We start from the raw sequence: 25991 nt of genomic DNA on the forward strand, positions 1-25991 counted from the left end.
GAACGGAAACCGTTCGGAGAAAGATAGAGTTCAAGTTTATTTTCCCGAACGTTCGGAAAAATGGTCACTTCGATTAATGGGGTAATCCGGTTTTGGCCCCAACGATAACTATACTATGAAGTGTGGGTTTTGGCTCCACCGACAATTACTTCAGGTTCTAAACAATTAAAATTTAGACCTAGAGACTATTCGACGTGCATGCCAATAAGATGTTTGACGCTCGACGAGCAAGAGATGGGGGCCTTTCAAACCTAATTTCAAAATATCAAACAAGGGATTAGGACTAGATTCTAGGTCAGGGGAGAACACCCCCCCCCTTGTAAAAAACAAGTGAAATATTGCTGCTCATTTTGTACTGAAAAATAGCAGCGCCTCTCGCTCTCTTTTGAATAAATCATTGTTACTGAGTTTTTATTTAGGCTGGCTGTGGCTAGCCTATCTATGCGTAGGCTATGCGTGTACTGCCCTCTAAAAGTAGATCTAGATTTAGATCTAATTAAGTATGCTCACGGCTTTGATAATCGCTAGGCTGGACCGCGTCACTTAATCGATCGATATCTTGGCCTCGACAAAGATCATGTATAACAAGATAGTTCACCCCTCTATTTGAGCCAATTAAAAAAAAGTGTCCTCAAAATTTGGTGGCGTCCTCTTCTAAAAAGTGCGTATTTTGCGATCAGAGTTACCCTACTTGTGTGAAAAATAATTATTTTAAAGTGAAATCAGATAGCTTAGAATCTAGTATACACACTCTCTGGTGAAACTAACAAACTGTGCTAATTCTTACTCTGGAGAAATGAAAGAGAGCTTTAAAACAAAGACTGCAGCATCATCTGGACCAATGCGGACTTCCACTGACACTTTTTTTGGCTGAGAGAACTATCTTTTTATGTATGATCTTTGGCCAAGAGACAGTCAACAAGGTCAGGATAACTTGCAAAGTCATTGGTCACTATATAACTTAGACCTGTAATTTAAGTACGTCATTTTCCGTGTGTATGAATACTGAAATTTCATTGAAAAGGGTCAGCGTCTGTGTACTATGCCCTTTATATAGAGGGTCTGCGCACTTCCCGATCGAAGTAGGTCATCCCTATAGGCCTATATATATAGTAAAGGGCCTGCGTGCTTCCCGGATAGCCAGGCTCACTTATATCTAGGGCCTGCGTGCTTCCCGGATAGCCAGGCTCACTTATATCTAGGGCCTGCGTGCTTCCCGGATAGCCAGGCTCACTTATATCTAGGGCCTGCGCGCTTCCAGGGTTAAGTTTGTCCACTTGTAGTGTCCGGTTTGATAGTTTATTTTTGCCGCCTACAAAGCCTAGCATTATGTGAAGTGTAGAGCCGTACACATAGCCACAGGAGTATTTATGGTGTGACTATTGAGACATGAACACAATCCTGTGGAGGCTCAGCCCTGGCCTGGCTCCCCTAGTCATTTCTGGTAGAGATTGGTTTTCGGTGCCCTTAAATGCTGATCACGCATTTCCCGGTCGAAGCAATTTTATGCAAACTGCAAGATGCATTTTGTCGAAAAAGAAAGAGAAGCATGTCATTCTCAAAAAGAAAAAGACCCACAATGTACTGTAATTGCATTCATACTAGGGGAGGAGTTCTGCAGAGGGCTGACACTTACCGTGATAAGCTCTATTGAGCAAACTGTACAAGAGTTAAAGTTAGGGTTTGTGTTGTTTTTATTAAATTCATCTTCCAAAATTGTTTCATTCTTTCTTTTGTCCCTTCCAAAATACTGAACCCAACATTTTGTATCCCGTTCAAAATATCCCTTCTTTTGTGTGTTGTTGGTTGGCCGGCCCCGTGCGGAACTCCTTCCCTTGCTAGAGTAGAAGGACACAGCCATTTTTATTTAAGTCGGTATCGATATCCAGTACCTTTGGTGGGGCCAAACCCGGAGAATGTTGTTTTAATTTCACCTTAGATTAGGCTTGACTCACTTGATACTTTACAGTTACATCATGTGTGTCTATTCAACATAACTTAAGTTAGGTTTAGATTTTTATAAATGACACACCTTGCCCTCTGTCTCAACTGCTTCTCAAGAATTTCTGATCGCCAGTTTCAAGTCTTGTAATAGTTTCATCACAACTCATTGTAGTCTGCAATACAATTTTGGGCACACTATCTTACATTTTATTGTTTTGCTGAATGTACTGACTATTTTTGTTATGTGCTCTGGCTCTGCTAGAATTGGGAATGTGTTTTGAGCTAGAAGAAGCAAATGAGATTGGATAATCGGTATAATTCGGGGTTTGGCCTCAACGATAACTATGGAGTGTGGGTTTGGACTTCACCAATGATTACTTCAGGTTCTAAACGATTACTTTTCGATAGGGCGGAGCAAGTACCCGGGGTACCCGGGCAAAGAGCTCAAAACCGACGGGCACCCAAGTTTTGTTTTCCCCTGCGTTAAATAAATCCTATGCTAATTAATGCACTTAAATTACGTCCCTTTGTCCGAACCTTAATAAGTACTGGACACTTATCGATACTGAGCTCTCTTAGTCGATACAGTACAGTACTCGATCAATATTGGCCGCTGGCAGTTCTTTTACATAGTGAGCTTTGCAAGCGGGTCACCACACAACTTGAGGCTGAGGACATATATATATATTTTGTGGCAGCATCAACTATCCTCGACCGCTGTTTCAAACGACTCCCTTTCAGGGAAGGCGCAATGAAAAAAATAGAAACTCTCCTTCTTTCAATGATTAGAGACAAACAAGGAGACAGACCAAATCAAACAGCAGGCTCTTCATCGGTTTCAGCTGCTGAAACAGAATCTCCGGCAAAACTTTTTTAAAAACCAACCCCTCACCCGAAAAAAAACAACCCCTCCCCTTAAAAAACCCCAATGATAATTGAAATGTCGGGTACCCGACGGGTACTCTGGTATTTTTTTCATTACTCGGGTACCGGGATGGTATTACCTGGGCATCAAATTGTCAGTGTAAACCCAGCCCTCCTTTTTGACCCATGTGCCAATATGTTGTTTGACGTGTGGCGAGCCATAGACATCAAACCAAACCCCCCATACATATTGGGTAAGGGGCCCCCCTGAAACTCCTCTTTGTTAAAAACAAAACAAGTGAAGTATTACTGCTCATTTTGTACTGAAAAATAGCAGCACATCTCTCACCTTTTTTGGATAAAACATCAATACTGAGTATTTAAGTAAGTATCGATATCCATACTCTTGGGGCCAAAACCTTAGAATGCGGGGTAAACCTGGGTCGAAATTTTTTTATTGGGAGTTCTCCTTTATGATATTTCCAGAACTTCTCCTTGTTATTACTGTAATTTAAGGTCTGTCGTTACTAATTTAGAATTATTTTGGTTGATTTATGACTTGCCCTTTTTTCTTCAGCAAAGTGTCACTCGTGCATTTCCATTACAAATCAGTCACACTGTATGCGCTGTGTTCAGACTTCATTTTGGTCGCTGAGGCTCTTTTTGAACTTTGACTTTTGAGCTTATTATTCTTTTATCCTTTTTAACATTTAATTTCACTCTCTGCTTTTTAACTTTTTTGTCCTGTAAACTTTGTTTTACCTGTGAACAATGATAATAAAATCAAAGCAAATGAAACCCTCGTGCCATGGTGTGGCTGGGGCCACAATAATATTCCTGTTGTTTTAAAAAAAGTGAATACGTTTTCTGTAAAGGGATGTCTTATCTAGTACTAGATCTAGTAGTGCCTCTGTGATAATTTTGAATTTGTTGAAGAAAACTTAAACCGAAAAAAATTTACAATTATTGTCTTGTTTTCATTTGAATGGTGCCATGGAGGAGGAAAGTGGTCTCAGGCATTGCAAGCTTCTAATCTATACAAAAGACATATTTAGCTTTCCGACGTGACTGGGAGTACATTCTACTAGACAGAATGTTATTACCCTGTTTATTCATATTAATACCCTGATTTTGCGGGATGCAAAGGATTGTGGCAGCCAGTTGCGACTTGTTGTAACTCTTTCAAGATATAACTTTTTTTTAAAAAGAATGGAAGAGAACAAGGTTTATGTGGACCTTATTATAATATAACATCTTTAGGCTCTTTTAATTCTTGAATTGTTCCTTCCCCCCCCCCCCCTTGAAGTCAGGTTCAAATGTTTTAAAGACTGAGGCTGCTGTTCATTTCAACAAAATTACTAGCGGGCCCATTGCTTTAAAAAGGCATGATGGTACAAAAAGGGCTACAAGTATGTTATTTTCTAGAGAAGGTTTAAGGATACTACAGTTGTAACGCCCCTGGAGAAGTGTACAAGTTTACCTCACTCTAGAAGAGTGACTACTAAGATCTTTTTTTTTTTTTCTTTTCTGTTTGTTTGGCTTTATAACTGAATTGCCTTATTTTTAGAATATTTCCTCAGTGTTGCATCTATTCAGTCGTTGCCTGGTATTAAATCCGGAAGGATGCTCAATATAAATTGAGTTTACCATCACTAATTATATCTGGGCCTTTCAGTTAAAGTAACCCTGGCTCGTGATAGATTGGTTTTGTCTCTTTATTAACAATGAATTTTTGTTAGCAATTCACTGGATTGGAAAATTAACTCTAAAACAAAGAAGGAACTGAATATGCAGCATGCATTGTTTCCTTCATTTTTTGGTACAGAAAGCCATTAACACCCCAACCCACCCCCCCCCCCCCCCCACCCCAACTTTTCCCTGAATTAAAAAAAGAATTAATTGAATACTTTTCTCATCCACAGACAAGCAATGGAGAAGTATAAGCCAATTGCACCCCAGACGGTGCCTCAGTCTAGTGATGAAGCTCTTTCACAAACAGCCAACCAGACTCCTCAAGGGGCCCAACTCACCCCAGCTGTCACAACCAGTCATCCCCATTCGACCTCAGTTGGACAGCCGTTATTCGGGGCCGGTACTCCACCCATCACGGGAATTTACATACAGTTTGGTACTCAGCCATCTTCAGTTCCAGTGTTGCCCCCACAGATTGTTTCCAATCTGTCCAGCAGTATTTCCAACTTGACTACCTCATCCAGCAGCCGGCAACGCCCAGCTGTAAGCCTGCAGTCCAACGCCCTTGTAGGTGTGTCTCCAATCGCTACAGTGTCTGTAGCTGCAGCCCAGAAGACTCTGACCAAACAGGTCACTTCCCAATCAGTTAGTACGAAAACATCATCAAAGTCAAGCAAAGGTCGTGGTAGCAGTGTTTTGCCGCAAAAGGTTCCTCCCCAGTCTCCAGACGTGTTGTCTCATACCCTCAAGAGCTGTGGCATCATTCAGTCACCTGGGGTCAACTCACCTGGCCAAAATGTTGACTCCCCATTGGTGGATCGGCCAACTCTTACATCGACTCCAGTCTCGGTTGGCAGCTCCCACCCTAGACGAAAACATTCATCAGTGAGAAATTTGCACAACGAATTTGACAATGCTGCCTGTACAGTGGCTGATGATGCAAGTCTTTCGGAAGAAATGGATGACACACTTTGTGACTCGGTAAAAGAGAAAGGAGATGCCAATTCCCAGAACAGTGATGACATTGAGGAGGAATCAGAGTCTGGTCTCTATACAGACCCAACACTGTACGATGAAGAGGAAGGTACAGGTCTCAGAGGCAAAGGATTTCTACAGGATGTGGGGAACGTTGAATTAAATGAGACTTTTATAGTACCTGCCAGTAAAAGTAATATTCTTCCTGGTATGCCCTTGAAGGGTTTACATCCAAAAGGTTCCCCCCAGGAAATGTCATCACCAAAAAGTTTGCCAATGGAAGATTTACAGACAGAAAGTTTGCCATTTAAGCATTTGCAGTCACAGAGTTCAGAGCAAATGGAGTCATCACAGACTCTTCCATCTTCCAAGTCTGCCAGACCATCTGCTAATGATGACATTGAAATGATCCCACAGTCATTGAGCATTTCTAAGAAGGCTGCCGATGGGACCCATGAAGAAGGGATGCAAAATGTTGGGAGTATGAATGAGTCTGAAGAAAGCAGCTCTTTCACTCATGTTGATGAAAAGATGGATGTGCAGACAGACGGCCCAGTTACATTGCTGAGGTCAAAACCAAAGTCACTGTCACCGCCTCAGTCCAATAGCTTACTCGGTCATAAAGAGTTGGAAATGGCTTCAAAATTGTGTTCTGCTGGAGGATCTTTAGGGTCTGATACTGAAGGGAAAAAAGTTGTGGGCCCTGGAGCCACCTCTCCAAGTCGAGAGACTCATATATCAAGTGGGCCACAACATGCACTGAACAAACCATCAACTCCTAAGAAAACTCCTCGGAGGTGCCGAAGACGCATTGAAGCTCAGCTGAAGACCCCTCCGAAGCTACAAACAATCGCCCCAAAGGCACTCTCACCGAATCAAGCCAATGCCCCAGCATATGTTCCTCTGCCAAAGATCAGCCCAAAAAGGAAAGCTCTCAATCAACAAGTCCGGCATATTTTACCAAAGTCTTTCACGTTTGAGGTAAAGTCTCCCTCCCCAACAAAAGCAGCTGCCATGGTGCTGAGCAAGAAAGCCAAGCTGCATCAGCAACAGAAGAGTCCTGCAAAAATCCTGCCAATGCCTGAACCAGCCCCTACAGTGAACATAAAGGACCTGACTCCTTCTAAGGTAGTCACCCGATCCCAGAGGGGGCGCCCAAGGAGTATCACAATAGGTATGGTTTTGCGTTGTAAAAGTATTAACTTTTGTATTATTTAAAGGATGAAAATGAGGTTGCTTTATTGTTTCGAAAGTAAATTTTTTGCGTCAATTTTTATCGGTACTAAATTTGTCACTCTGAGACAAACTTGTAGAAATGTATTACACCTCAAACAACCCAAATTTAAGAATGACCTGTTGTGAATTGAGTCAACGTTATAAAATTTGAATTTTTTTGTTTGAGCCAGTCTTCATTTGATAGGTAATTATGAGAACCCAAAGTGATGCTGTACGGGTCTAATTTGCCACTTGGTACACGACTTGATGGTGTCATTTTTGGTATAAGCACCCTTGCTATAAGCGGACAAAGACTAGTTTGTATATCAGTATGATGACTAGACTTTCTGTATGAGCATAAAGGTCATGTCAGTTTTCTTGTCTTCTTGAATTTGGTGGTGTTCTTCTGTGGTAGGAGAGAGTATGATTTTGTTTTTATTTTTACCTTGAAATGACATGTTTCTTTTTTTTGGTCAATAAAAATGAAAGTAAAAGTCTCACCAAGGCATTTTTGTGCAATAGTAAATTAAACGCTGAAGGCTTGAATTTGAATATATTTTTTAGCCTTATTATTGTGTTTACAACAATTGTTATAAGTCTTTAATGAAAATGAACAAACTGATTTGTCTGTGTTCAGGGTGTCAGAAGACTCCTCCTGCCAAAAACAAATGTAAAACCAAAGCCACTGCACAATCATCACGAGATCTGAAAGAAGTTGAGGAGACAGTCTCTGGAAATGCCCCAAAACCTGTGTCTGGTGAGGCAGAGAAAACGGGGACATCATCGTCACAAGATCAGCTTGATGCTGAGGGTGCTCTGAACAGTGACACAGAGGATGTGCACCTTGATGATCTCATGGCTGCGTGTACCACCATTGGGTCAGTTATATTTTTGTATTGTTTGCAGTAGATAATGCAATATAAACATTTTTTGGTGGGTGGTTGGCGGGTGCTCTGGTGTGGTTTGCTTCTTCTTTCCTATCAAACATCTTTCGTCTTTATCTCCCCTTTTTCTTTTTTATGTTTGTTACTCTCTTGTAACTCCAATCTTCTGGAGCTCAAATGACCAGTTGCGACCGCTGTAAAACCTCTACTAAAACTAAACTAAAACATTTTTTGTGACCGCTGTGTTCTCCAATCTGTTTGAAGCTGTCGTAATAAAATATTGTTTATAGCAGAGGCAGTGATATTCTTCAGTCACTTGATATTCAATACACGTCTATTCCACTTATGTTAAGGCACTCCAACATAGGTGCGAACACTCTTTTAAGGTTCTTTAATTTCACACAATTATGCCAAGTTTTGATTTTTTAGGGGCATATATATATAAAAACTTAAGCTTTTTCCAGTATATAATTATATTTTTCTCCACACTGTCTCACAGGTACGACCCCAAGAAACTTGTTACTGCAGACTCTGACACTAAGACAAAAGCTCAAAAGAGGAAGGATGCTTTTATGGCCATTTTTGAGCCAGATATTGTGGATTCTGACCCTAAGGTATGCTCATCATTTTTGTGCTGAGGAAATGCATAAAAGTTTGTATGGTGGTTTAGAAAATAGTCTTTCTTTCTTTAAACTGACTTTTGCACAGACTGCAAGTTTTTCAACACCTACATTCACCAACCTGAAAATGGGCTCATGGCATTTGGTAGAGAGAACATGCAGAACGCCGTTCATGGTCTGAAAGAGTCAGATTTCTTTTTGATGTATTATGGTGTCATCTGAGGCTTCTTTCAAAGGGAAAAGTTCCTATTCACCATCTCTTCAAGTGAAGAAATAACGTTTGCTCTTAAAATCTGTCGTGTAAGTTAATTTACTTTTCGTCACCATAAAGAAGATCAGCTTTTCAAAGCTCAAGGTGAATGTGTTGTACATGTTTGTTTCAAACAGAAAGATGAGCGTGACACGGCGTATGCCCAGCATTATTTCAACCGGGTCAAGTCTGCTCTGGAGGAAGACCAGGAGCATTTCCTCAAGTTTCTCACTCTCCTGCGAGATGTGAACAAAGACCACACCAACCCTGTGGAGGTGAGTGCTTTTGTTTATACTTTCTTACTTTTTGTCTCTGGAGGGGGTTTTCTCCACAATGCCAGGGGCGTCATTTAATATGAAACCTGAGAGTGACTTACACATCACTAAATTGGTCATTAACACTTTGCAGTCACTCTGCCAGCAGTATGAAATACCCCATCTGGTCACCCAGCCAGGAGAGCGGCTGCAACCGACTTCTTGGGCCTGGCACAGTACTGGAACGGATAAGTTTCAACGGTGCATTATTGCGCAAAGTGACCGCAAAGTGTTAAATCAAAACACATGAACCTATTTTGATTGTTCTTCATCTAATTAAAGAACTCCCAGTAAAAAAGACCTGTTATTGGCAATTTTATCAAATTAATATAACGTCAATGTTATAAAGGAATGTGGCAGAGCCACTGCCATCAGATCACCTGTACAGCAGTTTTGACCACAAGCAGCTTAATAGTTAAAGTGACATTGTTGTTGGAGGCGTTATTCTGTTAAACCTACAGACCCTAGCTTGTGAGTCTAATTCTTCGCATTGGTTTGGTCCAAAAAAAATTTTTCTAAACTTCTCACAGTTGTCTGCTGGAGATCAGTGTGTACTCGGGTGAAAAATTACCATAGATGGGTGTTGTGTCAAAAAGATAATCTGTGCTTTTTGTTATGATGTACAAGGTAAGACTGGGACTGACTGGTATTCTTTTCAAAAGTGGGTCTAAGATGGGTACACATTTAAAGAAATACAGTGGAGTCCACTTAAACTGAAATTTGTGGGACTGCAGATTTTCTTCAGTTTATCTGGACTTTTGGTTTAGAGAGGCTGCTCAAATAGAAGAGAAAGAATCTGGGATTTTTATTTTCTTTCATTTCACTTCTGTTTTCGGATTGATCATATATTTGGTTTAAGCGGACTCCATTGTATAATGCAACAGACTCAGTATAAAATGAGATCTAGGGAGGCTGTACAATGAGCAAAGTAAGCTTACTGCAGATTGGTGTTCTTATCCAAAGGTGATCTATAGTTTGTTGGCTTTTTTATTTGGCAGTATCAAGTTGATCCCCATCACCTACCAAAATTATCAAAATGCCCATCAGTGGACATTATCGCCCAGATTATTAGCAAACACAGGTGACGGGCATCTGCGGTGTAGCAGTTACGTGCTTTTCTGTCTCACACAGGAGACCTGGGTTCAATTTCTAAGTGGGGAGAAATTATCAAGAGTTGTGGTCTTTCTGTTGGGATGTATCCCTCCTAGCCCAGATCGGCCCTGACGGGCAGGGTGGGAATGCTTGCTTCCTAAATGATCTAAATTGTGCCGATGATGGTGTAAAAACACAAACTTAAAAAAAAAGAAAAAAAAACAACATTGGTGTTGAGGGAGCAAAGTAAAGCTCTTCAGATTAGCATCCTGTCTAAGGGGTGATGTGTCCTGGAAAGCTTGGTGTCGGAAGTAACACTCTCAGAATTCTTTTAGTTTCATTGTTACACTTGCTGCGACTGCACTAGATCTAATCTTTAGGTATCAAATGGTAAGACAGACTTCTTTTGCTAGGACATATCTTTGAAAGCTTCTCGTGCAGGCTGTGCACTATTACAGTTACCCTTTTCCCTTGTTCTTATCAAATTGTGTCAATGGGGACATAAACCATTTACCACTGTTTTTATCATTTCAGTGCTATTTTTACCCCTCGTATCACCTTCTAGATTCATGTTACGTTAAGATTCACAGTGCACATAGTGTCATATTTAGAAAATTCATACAATCTATCTCACTCTCAGTGCTGAGAAAAACAAAAGCATTTATACCAAGTGATGGGTCATTGATACCAAGTGATGTTATTCTCAGTAGAGAAATAAGAATAAAGGTTTGTAATTTAGCAGGGCTCAAATAAAGAAGCAAAACGCAAGCTATTTGAGCACTGGAGTTCCCCGTTACAATTTTATGGTGTGAATCCTGGACATAATCCCTCAATGTCCCCATAAACAGTCTAGTATTTTTCTCACCGCTGCATGCATCCCTATAGAAGTCACCAACTGGCCCGATTCTCATTTTGTCATGTGCATTTTGCCTTCATCATCTCAACAACACTGGCATGCAAACCTCAATGTGTATGTGGTTTGGCAGGTGCTCTGTTGTGGTGTGCTCCTTCTTTCCTGTCAAACATGTATCGTCCTCACCTCTCTTCCTTCTTTGTTTGTGTCTCTTGTAACACCTCTAATCTTCAGCAATTATATGACCTAATAGTGTTGCAAGTGCCTTAAAACTCTCATTAAAAACAAAACAGACATCATCAGTGTGCTGAGCCTTGTCATCTGTCAACTGTTTTTAGATCTTTATTTAAAAATGAGTGTTTTATATGTGATGGGGGTCCAATCGCCTTAAACACTGAATAAACTTACTCACTTGAACTGTTTTTGGAACCCACCAATCTAAAACTTTTCTATTTCCCACCTCATTAAAGACAGTTCTGTGAACTATTGAGTTTTAAAGATCTAGAACAACAGCATGTCATGAATTTCAAGCTTCTTGTCATCATGAATTTTTCAAAAATGTTCTGCATTTTTTCTGTGTTGGCGGACAGATGACAGCCTCTAATTTGCTCATCATGTAGATTTGTATGCCCCTCTTTAGATAAATTACACGAAGTCCAATGGTAAACCTTCACTTACATAAAACATTCTCTGCATGAACATAAACACTTTCAAGTTCTGCCTGAATGTCAGTGGGATTTTTCTCCTGCCCTGAATGTCAGTGGGATTTTTCTCCTGCCCTGAATTAAAGATCTAATCTTTTCTTTTGACCGATGTTGTATATCGGTGGCCATCTTTGTTGAAATGTAGTAAAATGGTTGCAATTTTTTTTGTTCATTTAAATGGTGCACGCAAATCAAGTGTTACCTGAACTGTACTAAGAACTTTTCAGAGAATTGTAAATATTAACTAGGTATTTAAATGTGGCTATGTTCCTGTTATTTCTGGGACAGCCCTATGTATGAGAGACGGACTGTCTTTATGATTAAACCTGTTATGTAGCCCTCTCGGTTTGATACAGAAATTCTCCTGAAAGAGCCACAGACCAGCTCCTGAGAGGATTTTTGTTGCCATTAGGAAACCGTAAAATCATAAAAGGCTCCCGGTTTGCTGTTATTAAGCAGTAAATTAAGGAGTCTGAAGGGTCAACCAACCACTTTTCATTATATCATCCTGAAAGAGCTAGAAGGATTAATTGCCCTTGCAAGTGGAGAAAAGAGCAGAATGTTGAGCCCTTTAATAATAGTATCGAGGGATACCTCTTTTTATTTTTCCTTTGTCATGCTTGTGCCGTTTGGTTTTAAAAAAGATCTTGGTGTAACAGAAATCATGTGTTGATCATGCACCAGATGGTGGGGACATTGAGTGCTGAATGAGTGCTTTATGCATGAAAATGAAAGAAAAAAGATTTGCTTGAACTTGGTCTTGAAGGTGACAAAAGCATAAAAAACTTTATTGGTCCCCTGCTTACTGACTCTTGCTTTCCCGCTATCTCTTGTTTGTATACTCCAACAGCAGATTTCAGCGCTGGTGAATGGTTATCAAAGTACATGTTTTTGTCATTTACAGATTCAAAATACCATTGATGATTATGAAAATGCTAAATATATGATTTGTTTGAAATTTGATATTTGGTGGTACTTTTACAGCATCATACTCATCAACTATAATCTCATTTTACAGACTTGTTATCTTTTGGAACCGAATGAAATTATGAAATTATTATAAATTTTGTTAATAAGGTTTTGAAACGAATAGTTTTTAAAAAATGAAGACTGGTTGGTCAATGGAATTGTAAATGATTATAAATTTTGTTAAAAAGGTTTATTGTTTTTAAAAAGTGAATACTAGTTAGTCAGTGGAATGGCTTTTTTAGATTATTTGTTCTAGGGGGGTTTGTCTATTATGTGCAATGTACTGAACCTCTAGATTGCTGGGTTTATACAGTATACATTCTTTTTAACTTTTTAAAGTCGTGAGTCAGGTTGTTAGTAATGTTAGACAATACTGACTAAATATAGCGTGGAACAACCAAGAGGACAGAATGAACATATATAAAATTCTATTCTTCTGTATTTCGACTGCTCTGTGCAAGACTTTCTTTTCATTCTTCAATGTAGACCAAGTGCTCAGAAAAAATTGTTATGTTAGGAGGGTGAAAACCAAAAAGTCTGTGTTTTGTCTTTGTTAGTCATATGCTATGTTCATTGTGCATGTGAATGAAGATACATGGGATTTGACTTATGAAAATATTGTTTACACTGCAGGACTGCTTTTTCAGCAAGTGTCATATTCTGTGAATATTTCCACTGCTGGACTTTGTTCGTGGGTGGTTGGTGGGTGCTCTGGTGTGGTTTGCTTCTTCTTTCCTATCAAACATCTATCGTCTTTACCTCTCCTTCTTCTTTTTTGTTTGTTACTGTCTTGTAACGGCTCTTATCTTCTGGCGCTCATATGACCATATGCAGTTGCGAGTACTGAACTACCAAGACTTATCTAAAGATTGTTCTGTTGACATTACCTCATCAAATATCTGGACTGCTCTCTATCTTGAGTGTTCATTGCTTTTCTCTGTATAGAATTCCTCCTCCCCGTTCCAGTCTATCAACAAGACAGCTACTCATGAATTACATGTATACTTTTATGCTACTTTACAGTCACCCTGAGTATGGCTCTTCCTATCGTTCTCAGTACGTATACAATGTCACAGGAGTGAGGGGTTTTGGGGTTGCGTCCTTGGGAAAGGCACCCTACTCGAATTTCCCATTTCACTCAGTCCTTTTGGAGATAGACATTAAACTCGGAGGTCCCGCCTCTTAAAAAAATAACCTAATAGTGTTGATACGGGCCTTAGACCTATACCATTTTCACGGTTGTTAACGAAGGAATGTTACCCGCCGTATCAAAATATGTCATTGGGGCATTTTGTGTGAAGGAGTATCACAAGCACTTTTAGCATTATGGTGAACGTTGGTTCAGGTAACCCTGATTCCAAAGTCCAGTAGAGCTTTCTTGAGTTAAAGTTGTTTTGTGTTTTTCATTGTTTTTTTAACTGCTTGCTGCTTGGCTCAGTCCTAGTAGACTTGTTTTTGTTTTTGGTGAGTGTTTTACTGCGCTCACAACTGCAGAAGGTCTTATGAGCACACAGGACGCATAAAATATTTTTAAGTTTGGTAGAAATTAATTTTGAATTTTTGCCCAGGTGGCGGCCGAAGCCTATTCTTATTGATTTTGGACCTCCAGGGGATCGTTGATGTGAGCAACTTGCATGCAGGACCTCCAAGATTTTTCGCTCTTCAAGAACGCTAGGTGTTAGATCTTACCTACTCTAAGAATAAGATCAGGGTTGTGGCTGAAAGACAGCAATACGAAGGAGCCATAGAGCAGCAGTAGAAAGGCTGCAGAAAGAGTCAGGAGCCCAGTGGGGGGGGGGGGGGGGCAGAAAGTGTGGACAAAAGCAGACGACAGAACATGGTTACAGAGCAGGAAAGGATGTGAAAGGAGAAAATTTTAGAGAAGAAAATTGTCCGTCGCTGTCAGGTTTCAAACCCGGGACCTATTGAATGAGAAGCGAACACCTTAACCTCTAGACAACTAGAACCTCCCTAATAGACTTTGGAGGTCCCACCACTGAAATGTTTTCAAGTAAAAGCTCTGTTGAAGGCTACTCTTCCACATCCTTTGCTTGGGTTTCCTATGCCTCCCCACACAGTGTCAATTTAATGTTGATTATATTAACATCCTTTTTCAATTTACATTAATGACATTATTGGTTAAGACTGAGCGAATGCCGTAAAACCCTCTACTATTTAAAAAAAAAATAAGACTGAGCAATGACCAAAAAAATGATGGATCATGCATAGTTTTAGAATGAACAAAAAGACTCAATTTTAGTGCTAGAGAGAGGAATGTGGGTGTACATTGGTGTGGAAATGAGGGGGTAGCAGAGGTGGGGAGGAAGTGTAAATAAAACAGAACATGCCACTTAAAAGTTTTGAAATGTAGGTGAAGTTATAATGCTACAATTTACAGACACAGTATTTGTCTACATATTGTGTTTATTTCGTGATTTTGGCTTTTGTGTTTTTGACCAATAACCAAGAACAGTTTAGTTTATTTACATCATGTTCGTTTTCATTTTCGGATTTAATATTTTTCAAAAGTCAATGAAAGTAATGAACAAATGAAAATGTAACAAGTCACCATTTCTGGTGAACAACATTTTAAAAGCTCTTTTGATCAAAATGTGCAAAATTGAAAAGTTACATAGTGAGACAAAACAAGTAAATAACAAATTGTGATCCTTGAATCCATTTTTTATAACAATAATAATAATAATTGCATTTATATAGCGCCTATCCATGCCCAAGAGCATGCTCTATGTGTTTTACAACTATTATTACCCCAGCAGACACTCTGAGAACACTCAAGAAACATTCTCGGCTTCCGCGGAAGCATACAGTGCGAGCTGCGGATTTCACGCGCTCAAACACTATCAAACTGACAAGATCGTTCACTGTCTATAGCCAGGTACCCATTTCCACCTGGGTGAAGTGAGGAAAATTTGTGCAAAGTGCCTTTCCCACGGACACAACGTCGAGCCCCTGACGGGATTCGAACCCACGACCTTACAGCTTTGAATCCGATAGCCTAACCACTAGGCCACCGACGCCACATGATATGAGATTCTAAGAAACAGCCCTATGAGCAGCAAAAAATAAATAGTACATGAAAAAGCTGTAACGGTTCAAAAGTACATCTTTTCTGCAGGACTCTAAAAGGCTAACTCAGTTACTGTACATTTTTACAAGAGTGAAAAAATTAAAAAGCAAGGCTATTAATACACATTTTATCTGTTCGGAATCCAACATTGTGGTGACTATTTGAAAATTTCAATCTTGCTGAAAATTATTTATAGGATTTGTTATGTGATGTCAGTCAGAATTCAACGGGGGGGGGGGGGGGCAGACACCATATTTTCGGAGTTACCTGTTTAGAATCCTGCAGCTACAACGTGCATTAATCCGTAGATGTGTTCCGAAATGTTTCTTTAAACTTAAACAACCTTTGCATTGCCAGTGCATGTGTTCTTGTTTCTCTGAGTCAACATCTCTATGACACATATGTTCATTAAAAAATCTTTATTAATCCTCACAGCCCCAGCCACATAAGTTTCCTTCACAAGTTCTCATTCCCTCAGACCCAGTCGCATATATTTACTTTGGGGGGTGCTCTCGTGTAGTTTGCTCCTTCTCTCCTACCGAACATCTATCATCCTTATCACTCATCTTTCTTTTTTATGTTTGTTACTCTCTTGTAACACCTCTAATCTTCAGCTCTTATATGACCAAATTGTGTTGCAAGTGCCGCAAAACGCTCACTAAAACAAAACAAAAATAAAACAAACATATATTTCCCTCACAGAACATTTGCCGCCTCAAACCCAGTTATTTATTTTTATCGTAATCTATTTGTCATTTTAAAAAATATTCCACATGTTATATGTTCTTAAACCTCAAACCAAAGCAGTAGAGATTTTTTTTTCATGTCCACAAAAAAACTAGACACAATCAGTAATTGCTGGGCTTGTAGGGTCAAATACTCCAATATTACTGAGGCCAGAGGGAAGTGAGGGCTAGAAATAGCCTGGTGCTGTTAGGGTTAAAAGCATTTGTGATATTAGGCTCTGGGCCTGCAGGCAAAAGATCCGAGTTTGTTTCTCTGATGGAGAAGTGTTTTTCTTCAGGGTTGACCCTGACAGTACAGGTAGGGTCATTGCAACCCAGTTTCTAGATAATGTAGATTATGGAGATGGAGGCGCAGAACATTTATTGCAAGTAACCGAATTTCAGAACCAGTGAGCTTGGTTTCTGTTCACAAAAGTTTTCACACAGAACTCAGTGGTTCTGGTCTGTCCGAAAGACTACTGTTCTCAACTGTTTCCACATTCTCCTCACTGATACTTACAAGTTTATTTTCTATGTTTGCAATTCTTTTGCCCTGGTAGACACCAGTAAGGTGAGCACCATCCACGCTGATGGTGGCGATTTGTGTGTCAGTGGAGTGGATGCTGCTCACCTCTGGGTTTTTTCCTCTGTTGCTGTCGCTGCGCCAGCTGAGACTGCTGCTCTCACTCGAGCGTCTGCGTTTGGAAATTGTCATTTCTGTAGCGACAGAGTCTATGTTGGCTGGGAAGACGCGGCGCAGCTTGCGCTGGTAGCAGGAGCGGACGAGATGAACAAGTTGCTGTCTGAAACGGTTTCCAGTGAGGCAGTAGAGGAAAAAGTTGATGCAGTGGTTGCCGTACATGAAGAGATTTGTCAAGCTTGCGGTCAGCGTGTATCGGGCAAGGATTTCAAAGTCTGTGGTGTTTGGTTTGGGTTTGAAATTGAAGATCGTTGGTCGAATGATCTGTAAGATGACACGTGGAGCTGTCATGATCATAAAAGTGAAGGACACTGTCAAAAGTGTTATTGTCATTTTGCGATTACTGCGTCCTGCAGAATTTGGGTTTTCTACTTTTACTGACCCTTTAAGAAAGGAGTTCTGCCTCAGAGCTTTTGCATGATTTTTGATGATGAGAAAGTTGAAAATGAGAAGGATGAAAAAGGGAAGGAAAGAATAAACTGTTGCGTCTAACCATGGCCACACAGTGTCCACAAAGTGTGCGTACTCGTTATAGGCCTGGCAGGTGGTGGTGACTCCATTTTTATTGTAATTGACAGCCATGGTCACAAAAAAGTGGATGTTGATGAGAGCCATGACAGCCATTATGCCAATGATCGTCAGGCGAGCACGGCGTGGGGTAGAGTGGACCAGAGCTTTAAGGGGGAAAGTGATAGCTAAATAACGGTCAATTGTCATTGCAACCAATATCCAAGCGGAGACACTAAAGCTCCAATAAGCCATGAAGGTAAGCACTCTGCAGGAGGCAGTGTCTTGATTCCGAGGGTCAAGACCCTTGGTGTGCAACCAACGCACGAGGCAAACGCCCAGCACCACAGAAAGGTCTGCAAAGGCTAGTCCCGCCATGTAGTTGCAGACTGGCAACCGGGAAAGGCTCAGCATGACCACCAGGGCCAGAGTGTTTGCTACAGTGCCCACCACCACCTCTGCTAGGTAGCCATACTGATTCAGTGACGAGGCCAATGTGTATTCTGGGTAGTTGCTCAAAATTGCCTCCAGTAAATCCTGCGCGCTGATGATGCCAATAGGAAATGCAGGGATAGTTTCATTGGGTAAAGAAGTGGTGCTGGGTTCTATCACACTGTGGTCGGTTGGAATAAACAAGTCAATCTTTGAGCTGTTATTCATGGTGAATGAAAATGCCACGTTTTCTTGTCCATTTGGAATGCACGGATGTGAGGTTTTATCCATTCTGAATTAGGTTTCCATACTTCCTCAAGTTAATGTTTAATCCCCAGAAGAGTTTTTTGGTTCACTTTATCCGACTTCCTGGTTTCACACGGTCTTGTGGAGATCAAATGCAATAATGTGTCGGGGGAACATGAGCTGTTAGTTTTACTAGCAAGTCACAACAACGGTTAAGGTCATATGTCAAGGTCTCTGATTCTGGAAAACAGCAGGCGAAAATTTGTGAGACAACAGTAGCGAGCTAACTGGTTGTAAAATCGCGACACAGACCTGCAGTAAATCAGAGGCCAAGCTATGAGACGGTTGCTTTGTGTGGTAACAATAGCAGGCCATTTTGAGACTTGAGTCTGGCGTAATTCTTCGGAACGCACATGAGCACGTCTTTATGACCTGCAAGGCTCTCCACTGATTAGCAAGCGAGCTGTTTATTGCTGCTATTTCCTTCGAAAGCTCCTTGGGTGTAATAAACAGTGGGAACCAGCCATGGAGGCCCCCCTCTGTGTTTGTTTTGTCATAACTAACACTTTATCGGGACCACACATTCAACACTAAAGATTTATGACATGTCCCAAGTCTGTGAAACAGACTGCTGTGATGATGGAATGTTTTTAAAATTTTACTAACAAAAAGGAGGTCAAAATTTTGGTAGCTGGTGTGGTACAAGTATAAATTTTGTCATTTTTGGGGTAGGTAAATGTCTTCACTGCCAGATGCACTGATTTTGGAAGGCAAGTGTTTCTCCTTGAAACTGTGTTTTTGTATCTCAAAGTAGTGAGAAGGCAGTTATTGAAAACCATAGTCAGATTTTTTTAATTGCACTGTGTGTAGACAGAATTTTTGCTCAAGTTTTTTATGTTGGGGTGGGTATTAATATAAATAGACATCAGCCTCTCTTGTCACATAGTCCAACAGAGCACATGTTTAAGGAACAGGTTTTCATCTTGTTTGTTTTGGGGGGTTTTTGGCGGGGAGGTTTTTTTGGAAGTTTTCATATGTCACATTTTGCAGATTTTAATTTTCCCAGTGTGCATAGTTCTGGAAATGATTTAAATGTGTTATGACCCGGGGGATCTCCCCCCCCCCCCCCCCTTGCTTGTCAGTTTTTGAGCATGTGGAGTTACTGGCATCATCTTAAAGCTTGTTTATTTATCTTGCTTTTTATGAAAAAATATAGGCATCTATCTTGAATAGAAGTGAACATATATTCGTTACTGAAGGAGGTGGGGGAATCACTGTTTTTAAGAGAAAAATTAGCAGGAAAATGGCCACTGAAGTTTGGTGACTTCATGGCTTGAGAGTTGTTGGAAAATGCAAACTAACATTTGTTATGCCTTTAATCAATTCAATAAAATATTTGTCAACTTGAGCAAAGATGCCGGTTTCATCTATTTCATTATTTTGACAGCTGTCTGATTTCACCACGATGCCTCACAAATTGTGTTGATAGGAGCATAATATAACTTTCATTCAATCATTCTCAAAGGGGGGATATTAAAATTTTCTTATGCACTGTAGAATTGTAAACTGGCTTATTTATCAATGTCAGGCTCATACGGTGCCGGAACAAGATAAGGCGAACTGCTGCTTTTTCTTTCCTCATCCTTACTAGGGTCATTTTTGCCTCTACTTCCTTTGCATGTTTGTCACTCTTATGAACTGCTATATCCAGGGTGCCTTGATAGTCGAAGCAAACATTGTGCTGTTGAGGCTAAAGAGATGAGCAGAGTAAGCCAGGTTCCCCGTTTGGACTTTTCTGTTGACATCCACCCATTGGCACTTCTCTGACTTTATGCGAGCACACTAAAACCTTACTTAAACTAGGACTTAAATGCTCACAATGCATTGCTTTATATATGGCAGGGGGGTAGCTTGTAATGGTACAGTGTTATAGAACCTTTTTTCTATTTTTATTTTTTATTTTTTTCCCCTGCTTAGCTGCAAAATAAAGTTAAAAAGAGATAAAAATTTGGAGATAAAGAGGTTTTCAAATTTTAAAAGTAGACTGTTTAATGTAGCTCCCTGTCAGCAGCTCTTGTCTCAAAAATGCAGCCCTGCATTACTAGAAACTTAAATGACAAACAAAGTAAGATAATGTCATGTCTTAAGTTTAGCAAATGTAAATGCGGTATAACTGTCACTTTTGATTGGGAGCTTATTGTTAACCTTTCTGTTAGTGTTGATTCCCATGGCAATCAAAAGGACATCCTTGTTGAAATCTGATAATTTTTCCCAACTAGCCAGTTTCAGTATCCAAGCATATCTACAAAAAGATTATTTTCATAGATGTAAAGAAAGTGACCTAAAGGTCACGCACAACACACACACAACACACACACGCACAATCACACACACACACACACAATCACATACAACACACATACACACACGCACAATCACACACACAATGACACACACACACACACACACACACTCATGCTCAACATTGTTGTGTGTATCTCGGCGTCCTGGTTCCTTGTATACTTCAACTCAACAACATGAAACTGTCCAGCACTGGCCAGTCAAGGTTCTTAGACTTGTAAACTTCCTTCACATTGTGTTAAAGAAAAATGGTACTCGAAGTTGAATACAAAACTCTGTTCTCTTAGAAAAAAATGATCGAATCTGTTTTTTCAAAATGCTTTCTTCTTGTTCTCGACAGCTGTACGTGGACATGGTGTCTCTCCTGTCAGATCACCAAGACCTGGTGGACGACTTTGCTGGCTTCTTGTTGTCCTTCCAGGCTGTTGTCTGTGGCTGCTTGGTGCCCAGCCTGGAGTACACCCAGATCCGAGAGATTCTCCGAAAGTTGGAGGTGAGTTGATTCTCTTTGTCAGTGGCCCTTTGATTGGTCCAGCACAACCAAACTTAATTAGATAAGGTCCATACTTTCATAATCGCTCGCTTTCTTCTAGAATGAATTTGGGCAAAAGAAACGCTGGAAAAAATAGTTAACAGAATAAACATTTTTTAGCATGGACAACCCCCCACCCCTACCTCACCTCCTACACACACACAAACGCACACACACATTCACACACACACACTCACACACAGATACACGTACACACACATGCGCTACCATTGTACCGTCGTAAGAAGTTTTGTTTTTTCGTGGACCCTGTCTTACTGAAGAAAAGCATCGATCCCACAAACTATTTTTCAATTCTTTAGAAACAGCAGTAGAACATGACAGTGGAAAAGGTGCCAAGAAAAATCATGGGGTGTTGTGACCCTCCTCTTTACTTTAATAGTCCACTGTCCACTCATTACCCTTTTTTTTGGGGGGGGGGGGTCTCTTGACCTAAATGTTTTGTCACCTATTTTAATCTTGCTGTGGTCTTTTTCAGGGTACAGCTTAATTGAAAGAGTCAGAAAAATAAAAGATAAAGGGTCTTAGTTTCATTGTTCTAAAAAAGAGTTCTTAGTATGATGTCTTGTGTCGAGGAAGACTGCACAACATAGCAATTAAATTACTTGTAACGGCTGGCTGGCTATCTTTAAATGAGAGTGATAGCCTTTACAAATTACCCAAACTCGTAGCATATTATGTAGGAGTCCAGCTGTTTTATGCATTTTTTTTTAAAAGTAATCTCAAGGTAATTTACAACCTTTATTTTTCTGACTCCTTCAATTTTTTATTTTCTTTGGCTCTGCTGATTGGCTTCCTGAAAAGCTTACCAATGTGTTTTTGTTTCTTTTCTTTTTTTTAATTGTCCTCCCTTAGATGTACTGTGACTCGTCTGCTTCGTGCTCGTTCCAACGCACACTGAAAATGCTGCTGCGCTGGTTGTCCATGACCCAGGGGGAGCAGCCAGACATGGCTCTGAAGGAGAGACTGATGGCCATCTTCAAACACGTCCCTGGGCTTATGGACTACTTGATGTCCTACTTCCTGCATGAGCCCATCCCGGACTGGTATGTTGGTCTGTCCTCGCGGTTTTATGCCAAAAAAGTTCTGAAATTATGCAAACTGAGCCGAAAAATGTGAAATTATACGATTCTGTTGATTTTAACAAAGGACAATAAAGGATAAATATCAGAAATTATGCAAAAAATGATCAAATTTTGCTAAATTATGCGGGGTGCATAAAACCACAGGGACTGGTTGGAAGGCTTCAGGACTTTTCTCTGACCTCCATGATTCTTTTCTGCCAGAAGTGGTCTCACTGGCCTCAGTAGAAGCCACAACATCATCTCAACTCTTCTTTCTTCTATTTTACTATACTGTCCTCCACAGATACATTGGTCATCGTCAAGGACTGACAGACAAACTATTATTATCATCATTATTAGTAGTAGTATGGTAGAAACTGACTACTGTCAAACCTGTGTCAAGGAGAAAAGTGGCCGTATAAGACAGGTGGCCGTCTTAGGCAGGACTGATCAAGATGAAGAAAACAAACCATTCCCATCTGAGGTCCCATTCGAAAGTAGCCGTATTGTTGTTGTTTTTTATGTTGTTGTTGGTGGTGGTGGTTTGTATTTTGTTTGTAATTTTTATTTTGTTGCTGATTTTGCACAAGGGTGACAATAAAATTAAATGTATCAGACGAGGAAGACTGAGTGCCACGTTAAAACAAGCACATGGGTCGCCACCACTCGGAGAACGAGCGACGCTTCTGTCACAAGTTCATGTTGACGTCCTTTGTTGCTTTGTTACAGACTGGGTAAACAGTGACCACTCATCTCACTTACGATTTGTGTATGAGTTCTGGGCGGGGCTTATGGGTTATGAGAGATCACACGCTTACCTCTCCAGCAGCTGAAAATTGGTAGTTATTGGTCAACAGTGGGAGGGGCCTACACAACATGAACGGTTGGAGGGACTACCTAACAACAACGACAAGTGATTGAATTGTGACGGTTCGCCCACAATGCCTGGGGCTAATGCACAATGTATGACAAAACGTAATGGAGTCACTAAGGTGGCCGTCTTAGACAGGTGTTATTGCTTAGTGTGATAGGAGTTGTGTGTTAAAATATGGTGGCCGAGGCCGCGTTGGACAGGTGACCGTTTTATACAGTTAAATTATATAGAAAAAACGCAAGGGGGGGAAATGGAAAGTGTCCGTTTGTACGGGTGGCCGTCTTATAAAGGTGTCCGTCAGGGCAGGTTTGACTGTACTTTCAAACCATTTCCTGATATCTTCAAGACATCGGGGTACAAGAAGCCAGGCTAATGGTATTTCATACTATTTATGTACTATAAACGAACTGAAGTACAATTGATTGTAAAATGCTGCAAATTGCTTTTATATACATTTTAAAGAGCTTTCCAGTTTAATTAATGGACAGACAAGAAGCAAATGCTAGCTTAAAGAAACTAAATAAGATGATTGCTATATTAACAATCAGGTTATTGGAATGTTTTGTAGTCACACTCTCTTTTAGTTCAAATCAACATTCCATGAACAGTATGGAGAGTATGATTGATAGATCAGTCTTCTTCTGTCTGGGCAATGTAAGAATGAACAATTGGCAAATAAACCTCTCATAGCATATGCTGTAAGGCATGTGAGCTGAGTATGACTGATCATTTTTCGAAAGTCTAATGGTTCTGAGATTATTTCAGTTGGCTAGACAATGTATTTTAGGCTAGCTGACCATATATACTCATCATCATTAAGTGCCAGATTTCTGACGAACGTTGGCGATCATAGTTCACTGTTCATTCCTTTGCTCAGATGTTCTAAAAAAAAGCTCCAGATCTTTCTGCCCAAAATTTATATCCTTTTTTTTTCATTGCAATTTATTAATCTGTGGTAAGAGTTGAATGTGCTCAAGAAAATATTTAGTCAAAATTCAAATTCTGAAAGTTGATTAAAAAAACTAGTAAAGATACGTAAATTAGATACGATTATTAAAAGACAGAAAAGGTTTATTTTTTTATCTCTCATGAAAAATTTGGCTTTTTTGGCTTGGAACATTTGACCAACTTGCTGATAGTATACTGTTTTGTCAAGGACAGACTCTTGAGTAGATTCTGCTTCTTCATTTTTTTTCACGTTTCTTGACAGCAAAATCCTACGTTTAATACTTCTTGGGAGAGTTTTCCTCGTTAAATGTAACAGTATTTTGTTACAGCTAATTTATGTAGGTTTTTTTTTTTTTTTTTTTTTTTTTTTTTGCTGCTGAGCAGACGCTGCATCCTGAGCTGCTCTATTACAAAAGTCTTCTTTGATCAGATAAATTGTCTCTATGTCATAGTGTCTCGTTCGTGTTGGTAAGTCCTTTCTAAAACCTTTGCTTTTTTTACTGTCCAAACTCGGGGAAAACATTTTCTGCGGTTTCAAAGTTTTCCCTTTTCTTTTTTTTCGGTTTGCAGTTCAAAAGAGGAGTTTGAGGATGTGGACCTGGAGGCAAAGATGGAACTTGGAGACGCAGTGGATGAGTTTGAGGAGATCAACCTGTGCTCAGGCAGAGAGGACTACAACACCAAGCAGTGTACGTGTTCCTGTCATCAAGACGCACTGGACTCCAAGCTCCGACGGAAGATCACACATTGTTTCTCATGCAGCTTACAGGTGATTCACTCTTGATTTTCTGTATTGCAGTGTATCGGATATGTTGTTTGTGGTTGGCGGGTGGTCTGGTGTGGTTTGCTTCTACCCTATCAGACATCTATCGCCTTTATCTCCCCTTGTTCTTTTTTATGTTTGTTACTCTCTTGTAACACCTCTAATCTTCAGCACTTATATGACCTTATTGTGTTGCAAGTGCCGTAAAACACTTACTAAAACTAAACTTTTTTTGTTTGTATTTTGTTTTGTTTTGTTTGTTGGGGTTGGTGGGGGGGTGGGGGTGTAGGCTGATTTAAAGGCAGGACCCTTTTGCCTTCTTACTGAACTTTGGTTTGCATAAAGATTCCAGGAAGACAAGAACATTTTGGCCAGCTCAGATTTTGCCCTGGAATTTTACCTACGGCTAAATTAACCCTGTGCTTTGCAAAATATGGCATTTTTTGTGAATTGTGAATTCTTTTTTTTTTAATCCCCAGGATAATAGTAATCCACTAAAATACGGTACCTTAAAAACATAAAAAATTTTTATACCAGTTTCAGAAAATCTGTCAGCTTCAAAGATGTTGGAAATATTATGAATGATGTGTTTATCAATATTTAGTCACATTTATAATTTAAATCGTTCCATCAACTGTCAAAGAATTATATTGTCAACATTTACATACAAAAATTAGAGCACACTAGAATACACCAAATTTGAACTCATTGGCTTTAAGTCATAGATTCCTGGAACTGGAATTTTATTCTTTTAACATAAATAAAGTAAGCTAGTTTTTGTTTCTGTGGATAAGTGGAGCAGATTTATTTCAGTGAATAAGTTGAGCTCCAGTTTTTTTCCTGAAGCCTTTGTTCAGGCATACTTAGGGACATAATAATAGAGATGGACCAAAGGGAGCAGTGTTATTGCATTGTTAAGTGATTGCAGTCCCAGGGAGTGAAGGATAAGGTGAGAAGTATTTTTATTAAAGAGCCTTCGGTGAAAGACACAAGAAGGGATAGTGAGACACTTTATGTTGAGTAGACAATACTGTTGAATGCTGTGCTTTTCTGCTCTCCTTTGATGGTTGGCCTTAAGACCAAAACTGCTTTGGATGCTATGGCAATATGACAAAGAAATGATAATGTGTCGCCCATATCTGAGAAAGGAACAAGAACATACTGTACCATTTATGTTTTAAAGCATACAATTCGAGCTGTTTAGATTAGAAGTAGAAAGTAATCTTTAGTTTGTGTTTAGTGTTTTGTGGGTGCAATGCATATTACAGTCGAACCTGCCTTAACGGAAACCTGTGTAAAACGGAAACCTGTCTTTACGGAATTTCCCCGCTCCCCCCCTTGATATATTCCTCTTTAA

The 25991-nt window shown here is 39.9% G+C and overlaps 2 protein-coding genes across 4 annotated transcripts in view; one reads left to right on the forward strand and one right to left on the reverse strand.

Moving 5' to 3' along the window:
* Window positions 1-25991, forward strand: part of LOC101853661 — a 61691-nt gene that overhangs the window by 26913 nt on the left and 8787 nt on the right. For all 3 annotated transcript variants that reach the window (XM_005090166.3, XM_013084717.2, XM_013084705.2), the window contains 7 exons: window positions 4731-6649; window positions 7328-7568; window positions 8074-8188; window positions 8582-8719; window positions 20776-20928; window positions 21841-22031; window positions 24442-24640. In XM_005090166.3, the coding sequence (XP_005090223.1) occupies window positions 4731-6649; window positions 7328-7568; window positions 8074-8188; window positions 8582-8719; window positions 20776-20928; window positions 21841-22031; window positions 24442-24640 (2956 nt within the window). The remainder of the gene's footprint in view (window positions 1-4730; window positions 6650-7327; window positions 7569-8073; window positions 8189-8581; window positions 8720-20775; window positions 20929-21840; window positions 22032-24441; window positions 24641-25991) is intronic.
* LOC101853425 (CX3C chemokine receptor 1) lies at window positions 16082-18268 on the reverse strand. The gene has a single exon (XM_005090165.2). It carries the CDS (start codon window positions 18117-18119, stop codon window positions 16629-16631), a length of 1491 nt encoding a protein of 496 aa, XP_005090222.1. The 5' UTR covers window positions 18120-18268; the 3' UTR covers window positions 16082-16628.

This window comes from Aplysia californica, unplaced genomic scaffold (genome assembly GCF_000002075.1).
Source record: "Aplysia californica isolate F4 #8 unplaced genomic scaffold, AplCal3.0 scaffold00013, whole genome shotgun sequence".
Lineage (NCBI taxonomy): Eukaryota > Metazoa > Mollusca > Gastropoda > Aplysiida > Aplysiidae > Aplysia > Aplysia californica.